Source organism: Triturus cristatus, chromosome 1_2 (assembly GCF_964204655.1).
Source record: "Triturus cristatus chromosome 1_2, aTriCri1.1, whole genome shotgun sequence".
NCBI lineage: Eukaryota > Metazoa > Chordata > Amphibia > Caudata > Salamandridae > Triturus > Triturus cristatus.
In genome coordinates this window covers 85,075,799-85,095,671 of record NC_140580.1, presented here as the reverse complement: position 1 = coordinate 85,095,671, position 19,873 = coordinate 85,075,799, and the positions used below count along the sequence as shown (strand labels likewise).

The 19,873-nt window shown below is 42.2% G+C and overlaps 1 protein-coding gene across 10 annotated transcripts in view; it reads left to right on the top strand.

Moving 5' to 3' along the window:
- The window catches only part of LOC146866846 (scavenger receptor cysteine-rich domain-containing protein DMBT1-like), a 1,139,300-nt gene that overhangs the window by 325,367 nt on the left and 794,060 nt on the right, over positions 1-19,873 (top strand). For 9 of the 10 annotated variants that reach the window (XM_085601995.1, XM_085601984.1, XM_085601968.1 and 6 more), the window contains exon 11: positions 6,841-6,882. The exons of the other annotated variant lie outside the window; for it this stretch is intronic. In XM_085601995.1, coding sequence (XP_085458121.1) covers positions 6,841-6,882 — 42 coding nt within the window. The remainder of the gene's footprint in view (positions 1-6,840; positions 6,883-19,873) is intronic. 10 annotated transcript variants of the gene reach the window in all.

Genomic DNA, 19,873 nt, shown 5'->3' with positions numbered 1-19,873 from the left:
AGTCGTCCCATCAGCCAAATCATACATAATCTTTGCTATTTACCTAGCAGCATGGTAAAAAAGGGAGTGCTTCTTTGCTATTTGCACAGGTGCTGGCCTAATAGTATATGTTACCTCCTATGTCACCAGCAAGCAGTTAAATAGGGATGTTTATTTGCCACTTAGCCTCGCCTGTTTCGCCAGATGCTAGGTAGGTTATTAGTGGAGTTTCTTTGCTATTTGCATTACCATATCTTAAATCATGCATAATCACTGTTACTTAGTTTGTTGGTGGGTAGAAAGGGAAGGTGTATCTTTACTATTTGCACAGCCACTGGCCAAACAGTGCATAATCTCAGCCATGTAGCTTGCAGCCCAGGAAATAGTGAAGTTGTTTACTGTTTTCAATGGCTCCCAACCCACTAGTGCATATTATCTGCTATTTAGCCAGATGCCATGTAAACAGTCACGTTTTAGGTCAAGCCTAGACAGCACTTGTGCTGTTGTTTCGCAACCTGTTGTACATGCTTTGTGAGGGTAAACTCCACCCATTGCTAGCCATTGCATTTTATTTGTCTATAGTAGTGTCCTTTAAAAATCCTTGCTTGCTAGTGGTCAGCCCTGCCTCTTTGTCCCTCCTTTTTCTCTTCCACGCCTCCCACAGAGCAGGGGCCAAGTACTGTCTCATTACGCTATGTTTCTTTATTAGTTCTTTGTGGACAATTTTTTTCTTGGTTTCCTGCAATGTTATTGTTTGCCTTTGTTCAGCTTTGGAGCCATAGCTGCTTACATTTCAATATAGCATTCCTCCCTCCCACCTCCTCCCAATGCCCCAGTTGTGTTATCACTGCCTCCCACGCCGTGCATTCCACCCCGTTGCTTGTATTTTTTTTTGCCTTTTAGCTAATTTAGATGTCGATCCTCAGTTTGGCTTTTTTTTGGTAGGATATTCGTTTGGTTTTGGGCTTCCTCTTCAGGGGGATTGGGCTTGTTTTTAGCCTTTTTTGACAGTGATGAAACTCAAACGCTTATTCTCAGCAAACTGACAATAACAATAAAAAATCATGGCACAGCCCAATTAAGATATAGGCTTCTTGATGTTAAAGTATTAAGCCTTAATAATTAAGGTAAAATTGGGATGTGCAGGACAACCAACTTTTTGCCCAAATATGGCAAGGCGGCACTGATTCATCCTCCGTCTCTTTCAGCAGCGTCGCTTTCATCTTCCATTACCGTAGCATACTAACCGGCATAAAATAAGACCTCTTAATTAAAATCATTCAGGATGCCTGCAAGGTGCTGCACTGGGATCCCAGCTACCTGGCTGAACAAAGCTGGGGCTAAGAATAGCTCTGAAGGGAAGTTAAAGCACATTCAGGTGAACACCCCCAATTCTGTACATAGAGGGGCCAATTCCGATCCGGGTCGGAAGGGCACCGAATGCGATCAGGCCGGAAAAACTACGAGCCGTATGCGTGTTTTCCGCCCGACTCATACAGCTGTACGAGCCAGCAAGTACGATGCGAGCTATGTGAAATTCACCGACCGAGTCGTTTCCAGGTCCGAACCGCCCCGTACGTCTGGGTCAGAACCTAACCGTGGCGTGCAATGGATGCGGATTACGACCAAGCCAGTACGATGCACGTGTCGGACAGCCTGTGCGAGCCGGACACTAGTGTCCGGCTCGCAAAACGTCTGGGTGGTTGCCTTTGGGGGTCCGCATCGGACCCCCTGTCACCCGCAGCCCTACGACTCGGACACAGGGGGAGACCCAAGGGTCACCCCAGCACAGGCATGTACAGAGCGGATGGCACCAACGCGAACCCACTGTAGGGGGCGCCCTTGCGTGAGACGTACCCATTCAGTCAATGGGAGCCCATGTACGCGTCGTACGACCAGCTCCCATTGACTTCTATGGGAGTCCGACCGAACCGAGTTCGGCAGCATACGGCAGCATCGTACTCGCGCGGTCGTACTACAGGACTCCAGCTCGGTCCTAAAACACTCCGGGTCTGGCTCGGTCGGAGTGCTCTCCGACCCGGATTGGAATTGGCACCAGAGTGTACTAAAAAGAAATATTCTCTACGCATCTGCACGCTCACTGCAAGAGGGCAGCAAGCACTGTCCGGTTATTCATTTAGATTTTACCAACCTTAACCAGCCACTGAATTGCTTTGTGGAAGGGTTGGATGCTACTCTATGGGAGTCCAGTGTTTATTCAAATACAAAGGTTGCAGTTAGTCATGCTATTCTCAGTTTGTGCTGACCAATTTAATATATTGTTCTCTTGGAGTTTAGTACAAGATTGTATGGAGTCCATATGTAATGCTAATTTAATGTTCTGGTTTTAGTCTCATTATTAACAATATTGCAGTGCATATGGATAATAGATGTGTCAAACTGTATTCATACATATGGATATTATATAATGTACAGTTTTCACTCCATTAGTGGGGTTATAATTTGATATTTCAGGTAAAAAAAGATGCAGTTTCAGTTTAGTGTGTATGGGCATTTCATGTTGTACTGGATTTATTTTGTGCCTTTTTGCTGAACACTCACTACATACATCCAAATCGCAGGATTTCATGCCACATCATTCAACAGCACACCACATAATTTAACTACACTACATACCACTCCACTACATAAAATACCACTCCACATAATTAGCCTCCATAACACACAATCCCACTCCACATAGTTCCAGTACACTCAATACCATATAATTTGTATCCACATATTTCCACTGCACACCATGCCACAGAATTCTACTACACACATCTCCTCCACGCCACACAATTCTACATCTAACAATTCCCATCCAATCCACATAATTCTACAACACACCACATAGATACACTCCATAACACATGGGTAAAAGGGTTCAGTGACTAAATATCGAGGGACAGAATATAGACTTCCTAAAATATCGACTCAAAAATATCGAAGGACAGAATATAGAAGGCCTATCTACAAACAGGTAAGTACTAAAATATCGAGTACAAAATATTGAATGTTAAAATAGTTAACTAAAATATCGAATTGTTTAAATGTATTAAAAATAATATAAAAGTAATTAAATAATAAACACAATTAAATAAAACATAGTTAAAACAATGTAAAAAAGCTTAAAATGTAAAAATAATAAATGTATTGTAAAAAATGTTTTTTAACATATATTTACTTAATAATATTATAAAATAATTATTAATCTTAAATATAACATACATATTTACATACATATTTAAATAAACCTATTATCTAAATATAAAAATAAAAAATATATAATAATTAAAATAATTAAAGTAATGCTTTTTATGTTAATTAATAATTTACACTACATTTAGGTGCCGATTCCGATCCGTTAAACAAAATTACCGTACGACTCGTATTCCTTATGTTTTTTACGTACGAATCGTACAAGTCCCGTACAACCGGTGAAGTACGATTTGTACGTGAAAGATACATACGAATCGTATCGGGAAAAGGTCTACGAGACGTCCCCGAACAGTTTTACGTACGAGTCGTAAAATTGAAGTCCGAGCGCACAAGTCCGATCCGTACCGGCGTTCCAAATACACAAGCGTATGGAAAACGTCCCGTACGGAGCGAACTTTGTACAACCCCTACCCCGGGTACACTTGTGCCCGGGGTACGAGTCGTACGGCACCCCCAGCCTCCCCCCACATATGTCCGCACCGTACCCCCCGCATATGTCCGCACCGTACCCCCCACCCGCGTATGTCCGCACCGTACCCCAGGCATACCCCAATCCTCACGTATGTACGGTCCATACATATATGAGGATTGGGGTACGCCTGGGGTACAGTGCGGACATACGCGGTGGGGGGGTATGGTGCGGACATACGAGGGTGGGGGGTATGGACCATACATATGCAATGTTGGGGTACGCACCGTACATGATGACACGTACGATGTGGTTGATGGCGTGTACGTCGCGTACCGGTCCCCCTCTTTGTCGTGCATCGCAGCGTACTTAGCTTTTCCGGCACTTTTCGGCTCCCGTAAAAAAACTAGCTGTGCGGAGTGCTGTAGGTACGAATCGTACATGCTGGTCCATAAAACGCTGCGTACGCGCTGTCCAGGATCAGAATAGTAGGTATTTTTTAGCCGTACGGTGTTTTTTACGATTCGTACGGAAAGGGTATTTCTGTACGAATCGTACTTGCTGGTTTGTAAGGTGGATTTCCCGGGTACGAGTCGTACGGAGAATACGCTCCGTACGACCATTTACAGGATCGGAATCGGCACCTAAATATAACAAAATTAAAAACATTACATAGCTAAGGGAATAAAATTAGTATTCACACTCCAACAATTGCAAAAGTAAAGAATTTGTTGGATAGTGGGAGGGTAAAAATTACTATTCCCACTCCAGTGAGTGCAACGGTAGGGAAAGCGTTGGATAGCGTAGGGGTAAAAATTACTATTCCCACTCCAGTGAGTGCAACAGTAGGGAAAGCGTTGGATAGCGTAGGGGTAAAAATTACTATTCCCACTCCAGAGAGTGCAACAGTAGGGAAAACGTTGGATAGCGGGAGGGTAAAAACTTACTATTCCCACTCCAGAGAGTACAACAGTAGGGAAAGCGTTGGATAGCGTTGGGGTAAAAATTACTATTCCCACTCCAGAGAGTGGGAAAGCGTTGGATAGCGTTGGGGTAAAAACTACTATTCCTACTTCAGTGAGTGCAACAGGAGGGAAAGCGTTGGATAGCGTAGGGGTAAAAATGACTACTCCCACTCCAGTGAGTGCAACAGCAGGGAAAGTGCTGGATATCGTAGGGGTAAAAATTACTATTCCCACTCCAGTGAGTGCAACAGTAGGGAAAGCGTTGGATAGTGTAGGGGTAAAAATTACTATTCCCACTCCAATTAATGCAACAGTAGGGAAAGCGTTGGATAGCGTAGGGGTAAAAATTACTATTCCCACTCCAGTGAGTGTAACAGTAGGAAAAGTGTTGGATAGCGTAGGGGTAAAAATTACTATTCCCACTCCAGTGAGTGCAACAGTAGGGAAAGCATTGGATAGCGTAGGGGTACAATTACTATTCCCACTCCAGTGAGTGCAACAGTAGGGAAAGTGTTGGATAGCGTAGGGGTAAAAATTACTATTCCCACTCCAGTGAGTGCAACAGTAGGGAAAGCGCTGGCTAGCGTAGGGGTAAAAATTACTATTCCCACTCCAGTGAGTGCAACAGTAGGGAAAGCGTTGGATAGCGTAGGGGTACAAATTACTATTCCCACTCCAATGAGTGCAACAGTAGGGAAAGCGTTGGATAGCATAGGGGTAAAAATTATTATTCCCACTCCGGTGGTTGCAACAGTAGGGAAAGCGTTGGATAGCGGGAGGGTAAAAATTACTATTCCCACTCCAGTGAGTGCAACAGTAGGGAAAGCGTTGGATAGCATAGGGGTAAAAATGACTATCCCCACTCCAGTGAGTGCAACAGTAGGGAAAGTGTTGGATAGCGTAGGGGTAAAAATTACTATTCCCACTCCAGAGAGTGCAACAGTAGGAAAAGTAATGATTTAATATTTAAATAAGAATAAATTAATTATCAGTACCAATAAAACAATTATTAAAATGAATTACCAATCTCAAAATATTTAATAACTAATTAATTATAAATACCAATAAATATTTTTTATTAAAACTTAATTACCTATTAATAATTATTTAACAACTAATTAATTTTCAATCCCAAAAATGTAATAAGTAATACAAAATGTACCAATTAATAATTCATTAACAATAAATGATTTATCAATACACAAAAATAATTTCAATAATTACTTAATTACAATTAAATGACTTCACACCCTATTCCCCTATAACCCACAACCCATTCCAAATAATAAATTAATACAATTCACATAATTATCAATTAATAAAAAATAATTACCAATCATTAAAAATTAATTACCGATTCATAATTAATTAGCAATAAATTAATTATCAATACAAATAAATTAAAATTAATATTTACTTAATTACAATTAAATTACTTCCCACCCTATTCCCCTATAAACCCACAACCCGCTACAGAACTAAAACGTAAAATTAAATTAAAAATAATTAATAATTTATAAAAATTAATATTTAATTTACTATCATTAAATTACTTCCCACCCTATTCCCCTATAAACCCACAACCAGCTACGGAATTAAATTACGCATACATTAAATAACATAACATTCATTACTTTAAAAAAAGTAAACATACATTACGAAAATGATATATAATTTTAACACATATACTAGCATACATAACACCCAAAAAAATATCGATATTATGGAAAACGATATTTTAAATTCGATATTATCGAAATCGATATTTTAAACCTCAATTTCGATATTCTATCTAACTTTATTTTGGTAATTCGATATTCAGGCCTCTCTATATTTTTAATTCGATATTCTGGCCAGTTGATTTTTCAAATTCGATATTTTGGGTGTTTACCAGGTAATAGACATTATCGTTTACAAAGCCAAGAGCTCTAACTGAAGAACTACTGCATGTCAATTGCTTGTTTACTATTTGCATGTCTACTGACCAAACAGTGAAAAATCTCTGCTATTTACCTGGCATTCAAGTAAATAGTGATTTTAATTTCCCAGTGCATAATGTATGCTATTTTGCCAATTTCTGTGTAAACAGCAACCGAAACTCACTATTTACCTGTGGAAAGATAAATAGCATCACTTTGCTTTATAGATAGGATCCTGCTATAAAAATAGAATAAATAACTATAGAATTTCAGGATTTCATCTGAAAAATGCCAATGGAAGACTAAAATCATTCCCTTAATTCATGTGTATTCCTTTCTTTTACAGCTCAGCAGACTACAGCAAGTACTAGAAACACCACTCCACCAGGTATGGCCTTTGATGTAGTTATCGTGTTTGAATAAATTGAAGAAGATAGCATCATATGCACATCATACTGAAAGACACTTTTAAGTGCATTACTAGGATTCGCCTTAGAGTGCTCTTGGATGTAATTATCAGGAGGCAGAGCTTATCAAATCGCGGGTGCCTACAGATGAATGGCACAAGAAGGTGGCTTTGGGGCTTAGATATATTTCACATGGCATATAGTGAAATGCCCTAATTGACCTTGAACATAAAAGTGGTAAAGTGATCTTCACTGTAAACTAGTGCAAAGATTGGCACGCCAGCACTTTTGTACTGTTGTCTATAGAGATATACTTGAACCATCCCAAAAATCCCATTGATAGGTAACAGCTAAAATAAAATCAAGCAACAACTTAGGGGCATATCAACAAGCAGGCGATAAAAAATTATCGCCGCTTTTGCGGCCGTTTTCGGCCGAAAAGCGGCGATAATTTTATCGCCTAATCAGCAAGGTCACGCTAACCCATGAAACCTTGCTTTAGCGGCAGGATTCCTAACGCCCAGCTTTGCATCTCTAATGAGATGCAAAGTGGGCATTCCTGACCTGGCATGACAGGAGAAATGTCGCTAAGCGACATTTCTCCTATCATCAAGCCCCACGCTATGAAGCATAGCGTCAGGAAAAGTAGCGATAACCCCTGTTATTGCTACTTTCCTTACGCCTGCTTCAGGACTGACTTAGCCATGATATCCTATGGAAGGTGGATATCATGGCTAAGTTTGTGAGTCCCTATCAACTAGCTAACATGAGATTATCGCTGGGTTTCCAGCGATAATCTCACGTTAGCCAGTTAGCGCTAGGATTTTTAGCGCTGATGAGATAAGCGTTGCTAATAGCATGCTATCTCAGCGATAAAAATCGGCGCTAGCCGGCGATAATTATCCGAGCGCTAAGTGCGCTCAGCAATAATTATCGCCGGTTGTTGTTGATATGCCCCTAAATTCTCATCTGGAGGAAATGTGTCCCAATGAAATGTGGAAGCTAGGATCAAATCCTAATTAATGTGCATCATTCATAGTGTGCAATGCAACCAGAGTTAAGAATATATTTGAAAATAAGCTGCCCAATAAAAAAACAGATCGCCCACTACCATATACAAATTAAAATTGAGAAGATTAAAGTGCTCATCTATGGATTGGTGAAGCATAAACCCCTTTCTTTATTTAAGAAACCCCTCACTCACCAACCTAGTTTGGTGAGTGAGGGGTTTCTTAAATAAAGAAATATTTTTTCCCATGCTTACTCTCTCCACTTCTCTAATTCACAAGGACGCCGTTCTGTCCTTGGGACACTCCCTCCTTTTGTTTTGATATATTGACCCTAGGGGACTGGAAGTTCATTCCCAACTCTAAAACCCTTACTCTCTCTTTGTTTGACGGAGGAAGCATAAACCCCAACATACATTGGTGGGGCTTTCACCCTGCTACACACACATTTCCCTTTTAGAGATTGGTTAACTGCAAGGATTCTGGTGGGGAAGCCTCAGATGGCTCTGCCGCTGATAACCTGAGTCCCAGCAACATATCTGCCACACAATCTTCTTTCGATCCTTTATTTGTTTCCCCTTCCTTTTGAGTTTTTTTAGTTCTTTCCTTCTGCGCTTTCCAATGTGCAATAATTCCCCTTCAAGATGCACAATGAACTGTGACTTTTAATTTTTTCTTTTCACTTTACCTTCTCCCACAATTTGAAACCACAGCTCCCGCTTACAGATCCACAGCAGTGGCATCCCCATTACTCTTCTGATATTAAAAATAATTTAGAGGCAAGCACTGTGAACACAATTTTTAAAGGTAAAGAAGAATCATAAGGCAGGGAGTAACATAGAATCCTTGTGTCACCTGCAGTGCAGACCTTCCCCGGACTCATTGTCCTGTGAAGTTTCTCTTCTGCCACCTCTCATCCTCTCCTTGTCTTTCTGGATTTGAAGGGGACCTGTTACCCTTTGGTGTACCCCCACTCCACTCCCAAATTTTGTTAAGCACTTCAAGATGCTGGTCAGATTTGAGGCACCTCAAGGTAAGCAACCCAACCGTGTCTCTGTGGAGGAGGGCATATGAGTCTTAGCGTATGTAAAAAAAAATGGCAAATAGGCTTTCTTATATCGTTTGTAGTTTCATTGTTGTCCCTCTTCCATATTAACTCTTGTCAACTAATAGAGAAGTCCATGTTTATTTTCTGACTCATAGCCTTCATGTTGTACACCTTGAGGTATTTCCTGTTGTATACCTTAAAGATCAGTTATAGATTTGCCAAACTTTGTATTGAAAGGATCAACTATAGTCCATAAGTAGCTAATGGCAAAATCCTATTTTAGTGAATAAATGACACACTAACACATTGTTGCAGGTAGTAATCTTTGATAGTGTGAAACATAACTACTGAACCAGGGTAGCCTAACTTCTCTCCAGGGTTCCAGAACATTCTCTCCTATGGAAAAGTGAAAACTTGTGTCAAACAATTGCTGTACAATTTTTACCAAACGTGACCAAAAAGCCATATGGACACCCATGAAGTATTCAAATGTGACAATGCAGGCGTGTCTGAATTTCCCCAAGGTCGTTGGGTGTTCCCCCTCCTAAGACACATTAACAAAATTTTGATATATAATTACATATGGCCAACCATTTAAAACATGTACAAAGCAACTTTCTTCATTTTTCAACTCTGCTTCCTCTCAATCTGCTCTCTTCTGACTCCATGTTGATTCAAAGTCAACTGAGAATATTTGGTACTCAAGAGTGGAAAAATAAAGGTTTTTCAGCCCTCACAATTTCAGTAAATGGACAGCAAAGCTATGCTGACAATGCAACATGCTCATACATCTGTGTAACATCTGAGCCAAGAGTTATGTTAATGGAGCCTTTTTTGGACCTGGCACAAGATTACAACTATTGCTCCCTGAGAATTTGGTGTCATAGTCTAGATATTTCAGTAGTAGCATTGTTGGATAGTAAAACGCGGAATGCTTGTTTAGCCAGAATGAGCCACTAAAAACAACATTGCTAAGAGAGTTAAGAAGTGATTTGAACTGTGCACAGCTCACGATTAACTTTAGGACACAGTTGAAAGATGTCTGCTCCATTACAATCTTATTTCGAGATTATGTAGAAGGGCTGTCTTTTAGCATTATTTTGCCATTAATGCCTCTGCTAACTACAGTGTCATTTTTGGAATTCCTCGGTGTAAGAACATTAATATATACATCAATTGAATGAATGAATGAAAAAACATTTATAACGCGCGTAGCTACCCTAAGGCTTCCCGGCCCTATAATCGGCTGCGGACAGAGAAGACAGCTTGTTAGGTGGACATTTGGAAGTGCCAAGTTTTAAGGAGTTTCGGGAAGGGCATCAGATTGGACTCCCGACGTATGTGCGGAGGGAGAGCGTTCCATGGCTTAGCAGCGTTGTAAGAGAAGGAACGCCCACCGCTTCTTGCTCTCTTTATTTTTGGAAGTACAGTGAGGAAGAGGTTAGCCGAGCAGAGGCTTCTGTTAGGGCAGTAAGGGGTAACAATAAATCGACTAATTGTCGGTCCTTTCCCCAGAAGGACTTGTGAGTGATGCATAACGCCTTGAATCTGATTCTCCCCAATATAGGCAACCAATGAAGAGTCTTCAGTGCTGGCTTGGCAGATGGCCGGTACAGGGTCTGGAGGAGCAGGCGAGCTGTGCAGTTCTGAATGATCTGTAGCTTGGAGGTGGTAGCTTAGGGGGACTCCTAGATAAAGGGCATTCCCATAGTCCAGGTGTGATAGAATAAGAGCCTGGACCACTATCCTTATTGTACGCAATGGGAGGAGAGGAAGTATTTTGCGAAGCATTCTTAGAATGCAATAGCACGTGGACAATAGTTTCGCCGCCTGATAATCAAAATTCAGGGAGCGATCCAGCCACATGCCCAAACTTTTGATCTGAATCTTTGGCAGGGCCAAGACAATTAGGTCACAGTAACCCTGAGTTGAAGATTGGAGAGTTGCCAAGGAGCATAAGCTCCGTCTTATCTCCATTTAGTTTCAGGCACGAGAGCTCCATCCATTTGGCTACCTTCTCCAGGGAGGGGCCTAGGCCAGAGGATGAATTTTCTGGGTGGTTTAAGGCCACCACGAGATGTGTGTCGTCAGCGTAAGTAACTATTTTTATGCCAAATGGACCGACTATCTCTGCCAGCGGACTCATGTAGACATTAAACAGTGTAGGGCTCAGGGAGGATCCCTGAGGCACACCACAGCTGAGAGACATACGCTTAGAAATGATGTCTCCTTCGAAGACCTGAAAGGACCTGTCTGCTAAGAAGGATTGCAGCCAGGTGATGAAACCCCCGTCACCCCAAGACTCCTGAGCCTGTGAGACAAGATGTTATAGTTGACGGTGTACCACCATTGTCCAGAATTTTCCTGGACTCTTCAACCACTGCTAAAAGAGCTGTTTCCGTCCCATGTTGGGGCCAGAACCCCATTTGTGAGGAGTGATAGAGATTGTTGGACTCTGAGAACCCGGATAGGACTGAATTAACATGCCTCTCAAGGATTTTACTAAGCACCAGGAGGAGGGAAATAGGACAATAGTTCCCCACAATTATCCAGGTCGAGATTGGGATTTTTAAGTAGTGCATTCATCATTGCACATTTCCATGGCGGGGGAACCACTCCAGAAGAAATAGAGGAATTGATCAATGCAATAATCGGCTGAGGTCAGAGCATGAGGAGGGGTGGGATCCCTCGGAGAGCCTGATTTAATGAGAGCCAAGATGGATTCTAATGTTTTAAGGTCCAAAAGAGGGATTTGTTCCAACAATGCTTGGGTACAATGAGGTGAGACAATTGTAGGACACAGTTCTTTTTAACCGGCTGTGTGAGGGAAGGTGATATATATGTTTTGGATTTTCTCATAGAAGAACTCAGCCAGATCATTGCAGCGGACGAGGGCGCCATCAGTGGTGGCTTGTGGGGAGGGAAGTTTAAGAAGAGTTTTAGCAATGCGGAAAACTTCCTGCGGGGAATTAGATGCAAGGCTATTTTTTTCCTCATAGTAGGCCCCTTGTGCAGATTTGATTTCAGCTTGACATATTTTAATAGCCTCCCTATATTTTGGTTTGCTAGATTCCTCGTAGTCCCTTCTCCATTTTCTTTCTAATCTTTTGAAGATTTGTTTATGTTTGCTGAGCTAAGGGGAGTACCATGAAGACATCTTCGGCCTGATTTTTTTATGAGTAGACCTTTTGGGAAGAACATAGTCTAGAGAGGAGTTGATCCATTTGGTAAACTTATCATTGGCCGTGATAGGGTTCAGATCGCTAGAAGACCTAGAGGCTTCGAGAGCTGAAACCCACTGTTCTAGGGGAAGCTTGGCGCAGACACGTTCCTGACTGCCAACTATACTAAATGAGGAGAATCGACCTGTGAAGTCCCATGACAGAGGAATCAAAAAGTGGTCTGACCATGGCAGCGGGGTTGGGAACCCACTGAAAGTTCCTCACTATTAGTGAAAATGGGATCCAGTAGATGACCCTTGACGTGGGTGGCTCCAAAGACTCTTTGTTTGAACTGGAGTGCTGAAAGATTCCTAACTAACTGAGAAGCAACAGAGTCTATGGATTTGTCTAAATGCAGGTTAAGATCACCTAATATAGTGAAGTTGGAAGGGGAACTGGCTAGGTTGGTAACGGTTTCGGGAAGAACTTTAAGAAATTGTCCATAGGCTCCAGGTGGGCGATAAATTAAAAGTCCTGGGAACGTGTGAGTAGGTGAGAAGCTTATCGAGAAAGAAAGATTCTCGCAGTCAGGTAGAGGGTCAGCTGTAATGCGACATTTGAACAGGTCTTTTTAAATAATTGCAATGCTACCACCTTTGCCACTCTTGCGATCTAACCACTAAATAAGGAAGCCACGAGGGAGGAACTGTGCAAGGACTGGATCAAACTCCTTGTTGAGGCAGGTTTCGGTTAGAAACAGAGCATCAGGGCTTTCCTCCTCTAATAATATAGAGATTTCAGTAGCATGTTTGGGAAAAGATCTACAGCTTAATAGCAGCATTTTAAAAGGTGATTGGTTCTTAGCGGGGGTCTGGGCTTTAAGAGATGGACAGTTAATCCACTTAAACAACATATTTGTCATCACAGTCTTGCTATGATCACTGTTATGCCTGTGTAACTTACTGGGTACTGGGTGATGAGGTAGAGGACTCCACATTGAATTTGAAGAGGTTCATCTTTCTTCCACTGCAGCACTGTATCTTTTCTCCATTTTTATCTAAGCCTAAAGATTGCTCACTTTCTCTTTGAATTTAATAAAAAAGTGTTCCATTCCAATTAAACCTGACACTGTTGTTCCTTTTGGACATACCTATTCCTTAACTGAGAAAGAACGGATATGCTAAGGGCTTATATACAGGACAATTCCAGAATGGGTTAACCGTTCCATCTTTGGCCCCATTGGAGACACTTCCGACTTAAAGACTAAAACTGCCTAGAGCCTCAAACTTGTATTGATTGTAGAAGACTAACTCAGATCATGAGCAAGGCTAGACACTGTTACATCTAGTTGATGATTCTTTGGCATCAGTCAAAGGAGCGCAACCAAACCAGATTTAAAATGTGATTTTTATCTTCCAAACACAATGAATGGCAATGAGTTGAACATAGTGCTTTGCACTCCTATTTGGCATTATGAATACCATGTAATGCCTGTTGGTCTGCGCAATGCTTCGGACATTTTTCAATACGTTATTGATTTAATATTCTCAGATTTCTTTAATCTGTTTATGTTGCTTTGTTTGGATAATATTCCAGTGTTTTCAATTACTAGTGAAGAACATTAAGAACATATGAATATAGTATTATCAAGATTTCAGGAATAGCATTTGTCTTGTAAACCTGCAAAATGTAAATAGGTTGGAATTGAGTACGTATGGTTTAGATTGAATGCCTCTGATCTCTGTATGGATCCCAAGAAACTGAGAACTATTTTGGATGGGACTTAACATATTACTGTCAAAGAGACTCAAAGTTACAAGAGTTTTGCTGAGCTACCCAATGATAGTATCCATGCTTTGAAATTGAGAATATGAAGAAAAGGTTTTGATGTGATCATCAAATAGAAAAGGCATTTAAGATGCTTAAACAGATGTTTACTCAATCACCAATACTATGGCATCCTGACACATCAAAGAACTTATTGTAGAAAAAGGGGCTTTTGAAAGAGCAGCTGGAATAGTCTTTTTGCAAAAATAAGATGAGGATAGACAAGAACATCCTGTCTTTTATTTGTCCAAAGCTATATCAAAGTCTAAAAGGAGCTATTCATTACTTCAAAGAAAACTTTTAGCTACAGAGTTGGATTGGAAGGTATTGGATGGAAACATCTGTTGATGGCAGCTAGAGAATAATTTTAAATCCAACCGATTAACTGAATCTACAGTGTTTGCTAAATATTCAATGTAAATATAGTTGTCAAGCCAGAGGTGAATTTTCTTTGCCCACTATGATTTCACTAGCAGCTATATTCCTATTTCAAAGAAGGATATTTTATCTCATCATTATCCTGAATTGTCATGCTGCATTCGTTAAACCAAATTAGGTTTCCCACGCAGGCGCTGAAGGTCTGCGTATTCCTGGTACATCATGCTCAGTGAACAGACACCACCTGTGCTGCTCAGAACATTCTGGCATCTCTGCACTTGCAGTCACCAGAGGGGTGTTCCACTAATCACCTAGTACACTAAGCATGAAAGGCAGCAATGGAGTCATGTAATCCACCATGGAACAAAGGACGTTGAACTTGGACTTCTATTTTCATCACCAAAAGAACGCAATGACTTTCTCATAAAGGGTGTGTACAAGCCTTATAGCCAATCATTCTCAGGATGGTAATTTCACCATAAAACAGATTTTGAGACTCCCAATCTAAGATGGAATTGGATCTTTCCTTAAATGTCAGTCCTGTTCTAAATACAAGAAGACAGTAACAAGAGCAAATACGCCACTTGCATTTTTTTGCATTTTGCTCCTCATTGCTACAGTTGTTCTCCCAACTTGTTTGCTTTCATAATTTTTATCTTTTTCTGGATTTCTTCGTCTAGTTTTCTGGCTTGGCTCTTTTTCCTTTCCTGATGTTAAGGGTAGTCTATTGCCTTGCTGTTCTCTTCAGTTCTAATATTCCTCTTAATTTAAGATTTCCAAGGAGCCTTTTTCTCTATAGTTGCTTTCTCCTCCTCACTGGAACTTGACACCTTTAAAATACACTATTCTGTGCCTGGTGGCATCACAGCTAGTGGGAGGAGTCCCACTTTCTTTGGGCAGTTAAGATGGAATGTATGACTTTACAACGCAAATATTTGCAACGCATGCCTTTACAACGCAGATTTTACATCGCAACATCCTTTACAACGCATGTTTTTACAACGCATGCCATCACAACACATTTGTTGAAACTACATTGACAACGCATTCCATTACAATGCATTCCATTACAACGCATACCATTACAACGCATATTACTTTCAGGGCCACAGTAGGGAAGTGTTGGATAGTGTAGGGGTAAAAGTTACTATTCCCACTCCAGTGAGAGCAACAGTAGGGTATGTGTTGGATAGTGTAGGGGTAAAAATTACTATTCCCACTCCAGTGAGTGCAACAGTAGGGTAAGTGTTGGATAGTGTAGGTGTATAAATTACTAGTCCCACTCCAGTGTGTGCAACAGTAGGGTAAGTGTTGGATAGTGTTGGGGCAAAAATTACTATTCCCCATAACTTACCTTATAATACGTTAAAATGGCATGCGTTGTAGTGACATGCGTTGTAATGACATGCGTTGTAGTGACATGTGATGTAATGGCTGCGTTGTAATGGTGTGAATGTAAAGGATGTTGCGTTGTAATGACTGCGTTGTAAAGGTTGTTCATTGTTATGAAAGGTTGTTTCCCGTTAATACAGGAACTCAACAGATCTTCTCAGCCTTAAGTCCTTGATAATCAGTACGGTGGCTTGGATCAGTAACCTTGTGGGTTCAGATAGTAGCAAGCTGACACCTATCTCTCACGCTCAAACAACATTTGCTGTATTTTCGTAAAAAACGTTATCAATATATGTGATGAAATGCTTTAATGAGATTCCTAAAGTGACATCCATTTCAGAAAGCACTATTTGCATTGAACCACATCAGCAATAGTTCTACCCAGCTCAGGGTGGCTTTCCACTCCTTTATCAGGTTCAAGCATATTTCGAAAATGCAGTCATTTTAACCCCCAGCTCTATTCCCTAAATAAAAGCTTGCCATGTTTTGTCCCGAAATGACAGCAATTTATTTTGAATTAATAGACATCTGGTCCGAAATCAACCAATTACGTATATAACACAATGTACTCACATTTACTACTCCCACACATGGACACATTCTGTCTTACATATTCATGTACTACCATTAATGTAAGACAGATCATAATGTAATTACCACCATTATACCAGGGATAGTAACAGTAATATCGAGTGCCCACTGCATGTCAAGTATGGACACCAGTATGCCAGAGCTGGTATTATATTAGGGTTGAGCAACATCATAATAAGGATGTGAGTCCTACAACATGCCAGGAAGCACACTAATATGGCATGACTAGGATTATCAATGAATAGGAACCATTATTGCAAGGATGATTGCACCAAGTCAAGTATGGCCATCATAATGTAATGGCTAGCATTATGGCAGAGATGTAAACCATTCTTAAACACAGACAAGGTGATGAGGCTGTTTGCAGTAAGTCCAACCACTGGCAATAGCTTGTGGTAGCACTAAACCCATCGTTCTTCTGCTCACCATGCCACCTCAGTTTGGACCCAGCCATTTGAAAATCAGTCTTGACCCTGCTCCTGATAGGAACAGTCCAACCCAAAATGACAAGTCCTCACTGAACCAGAACGCAAGCATCCCAGGACTGGTTTGGCTCCATTTATGGGCTCCTCAACCTGGCACAGCTTGGTTCCAGTGACACAGTGAGCATGGGAACCATGTCTGGGCATACCCATGCTTCTTAGGGTGGTACATGCAACACATAAAAGGTGATAGGAGGCTGTTTGCAAAAAGTCTAACCACTCGCAATATCTCGGGGTAGCACTTCAACCCATCGACATTTTGCTCACCAAGCCACCTTAGTTTGGAGCCAGCCATATGCAAATCAATCTTGACCCTGATCCTCGTGGAAACTGTCCAGTCTGAATTGCCAAGCCAGGCCTCTCTGAACCTAACTGGAACACAAGCCACACCCTAGTTATGGGTTCATCAGCAAGTTACAGCTTGGTTCCAGTGATGGGAGGCTGCTTGCAATAAGTATAACCACTGGCTATAGCTCGGGGTAGCACTCAAACCCATCGTTCTTTTGCTCCCCATACCACCTCTATTTGTACTCATCTATATGCATAGGTAAGGATGCTACCCCGTCTACTTTTCACAGTTGTCAATACTTTCCACTACAATATATTGAAAGGATAAGCAGGGAGAATCATTAGAGGGGCCTCCTTGGCAAAGATCCATCTCCCGCTGTACCAGGTGGACTAGACCACACCTGTCAGCAAGTCGTGTGAGCACTTTCCGTACAGTAGTGCATGTATGGCATATCATAGTCACATAATACAGTGAATACTTAAGGCATAAAAACATCAGTCTGCATAATCAGTACAACAGTACTATACACAATCATGGCGCAGTGCCATGGGTCCAGATCATGCCAAGGGAGGTGTTAATTCGTCCTATAGTTACAGAGCCACAGTGACAGTCTCTCAAAGTATTAATGCTGAAACATCTTTCAGTTCTTTGACACCATTTAGCCCATATTCCATGGTTTTCAGGCGTTGATCCAATGGCGCCCGCTTCTTGTTAGCCTGGTGTTTATGTTGCTCCGGTGTGAGGCTAAATACAATATGTCCAGCATGTGCTACTTCATGTCCTCCTCATGATGTTTGAGCTCCAAGTATTGTTTGATAAGAAGAGTCTCTTCCTCCTTGCAGCAAATACTGCTGCAGTGCTGGCATATTCTATGGTTCCCTTGCTCCACAAATTACATTGGCTAAAGGTTGACAGACCTATTAAATTCAAGAACTTATGTTACATGTTTCGTGCTAGACATGGACTTGCCTCCTACATCCAAGATCTGGTGTCCCTGTATGTCCCTACTCGATCGCTGAGATCGGCCAACCTCGCACTGTTTACTATGCCTAGGTTTCGCCGGGCTCGTATTAAGAGGCGCTCTTTCTCCATTTTAGGCAAGAAACTTTGGAACTCTCTTTCGGTAGCTCTCAGGAACTTTAACTCATTGCTTACTTTCCGTAAGAACCTGAAAACCATGCTCTTCAATTGCCCTGACTAAGTTCTTGTCACCTGGTTTGTTGCTATGTCTCCTGCTTGCTTTTGCATCTCTGCTTACTGTCTGCCTGTAGTGCCGGGAGACCCTTTTGGGTAGCTGCACGCTCTATAAGCTTCTTAAATAAAAATATGGTTGACCATTTGGGTTTTTTGGCTCACATACAACATATGCACGGTCATATAATCGTGTAGATAACATATATTTGCTTTTCTGTCCTAATTTATCATCATATTTTATAAATACTACCACCAAGTCTGTGATATAGTGTATCCTGTGTTCCTAACCTGTGATATGTGAGGCATGAGGAGGAAGTGACGCGGAATGCAAGAGGCAGGGCTTGAGAAACACCCAGTGCAGTGGTTCAAGCTCGGATCATCCCGCATCCCCACTCCTGACTCCCAGCTGCTGGCTTCCCCCCTGCAAGCCAAACCTATCAGTGGGGACAGCAGGAGCCGTGGCTTTGTTGGCTCAGGCGACGAGGCCTGGCCAGAGAGGAACTAAGTGGGGATGCGGGAGATTCAAGAGATGCCTCCCAAGCCACCACAGTGGTGTCACCCTGCCAGCATCCTGCTGTGCCCTATGGTGCCCCCTGCACTGCTGCCAGTGCTGCATGACTGCGTGACTTCTGCTCCACTTGACAGGATGCTGCCTAGGCACGAACCAGTAAATGCCAGCCATAACTTCCGGCTGTAAGCCTGCAGTGTTTTTCTATTTCTCAGTGTCCTGTACACCTGGGCTTGTGCCTCATGGCTGTGGCTCTCCTAGGTAGGTCAAGCACGAGCTGGAGAGCGCCTGCTAACTAGTCAGAGTGCTGAGGGTGTGAAGTGCACATCAGTTCCTTGGGGCTGAGGTCTGAACCTTTGAGTCTCTGGGGTCTCAGAGCTTGGTTGAACCCGGTTGTGCCCCCGAGGTCGCATAAGTGGCCCAGCTTGGCTGGGTTCAGCTTGCGGCCTGTAGGACCCACCTGTACCTTACATCTGGATTTGGCACTCCCTCAATTAGCTTGTTGGCCTTACCTCAGCCTTTTATCTGCCTTTCACCAGCTTCCGCTATTAGACGACCAGCAAAACAGCGACACAGCGTGCTTGTGGCCCCCGTGGAGTTTCAGTGGGCAATATTCCTTGTCAGGGGAGTGGCGGCCCTGCTCTAGACTTCCATGTCCTTGTTCATCATGGTAATTTGGGACATTATATACATTTTGGATATCAAAGCAGCACCTCTCCTGCACACCTGCACACTTGCACCTGAGACTCCTTGCTGATTGCCGCAGTCCCCTGCAGCCAGCGGCTGAAGGAGCAGGCGGAGGTCGTGGAGAGCCCAGAACTGTGCTGGAGCTCTCAGGGAGTTCTCAGGTTGAGCCCCCTTCTTCAAGGAAGCAGCCTGGCTGGGCTGCGGCTTGTGGCTGGGTGGACTGCCCTGCCTGCTTGTATTTGATGCTCTTTCATGGGTTCTGCAGCCTCCTCCAGCTAGCCTGCCAACTTTCAGCTGGAGTTCTCCCTTTCTCTTCCGTCTTCCTCAAGACCAACACAATCAATTCAACTCAAGTAGAGCAGTCCTCTCAACATTACCACACAAAGGGAGTGCAACAGGAGCATACAA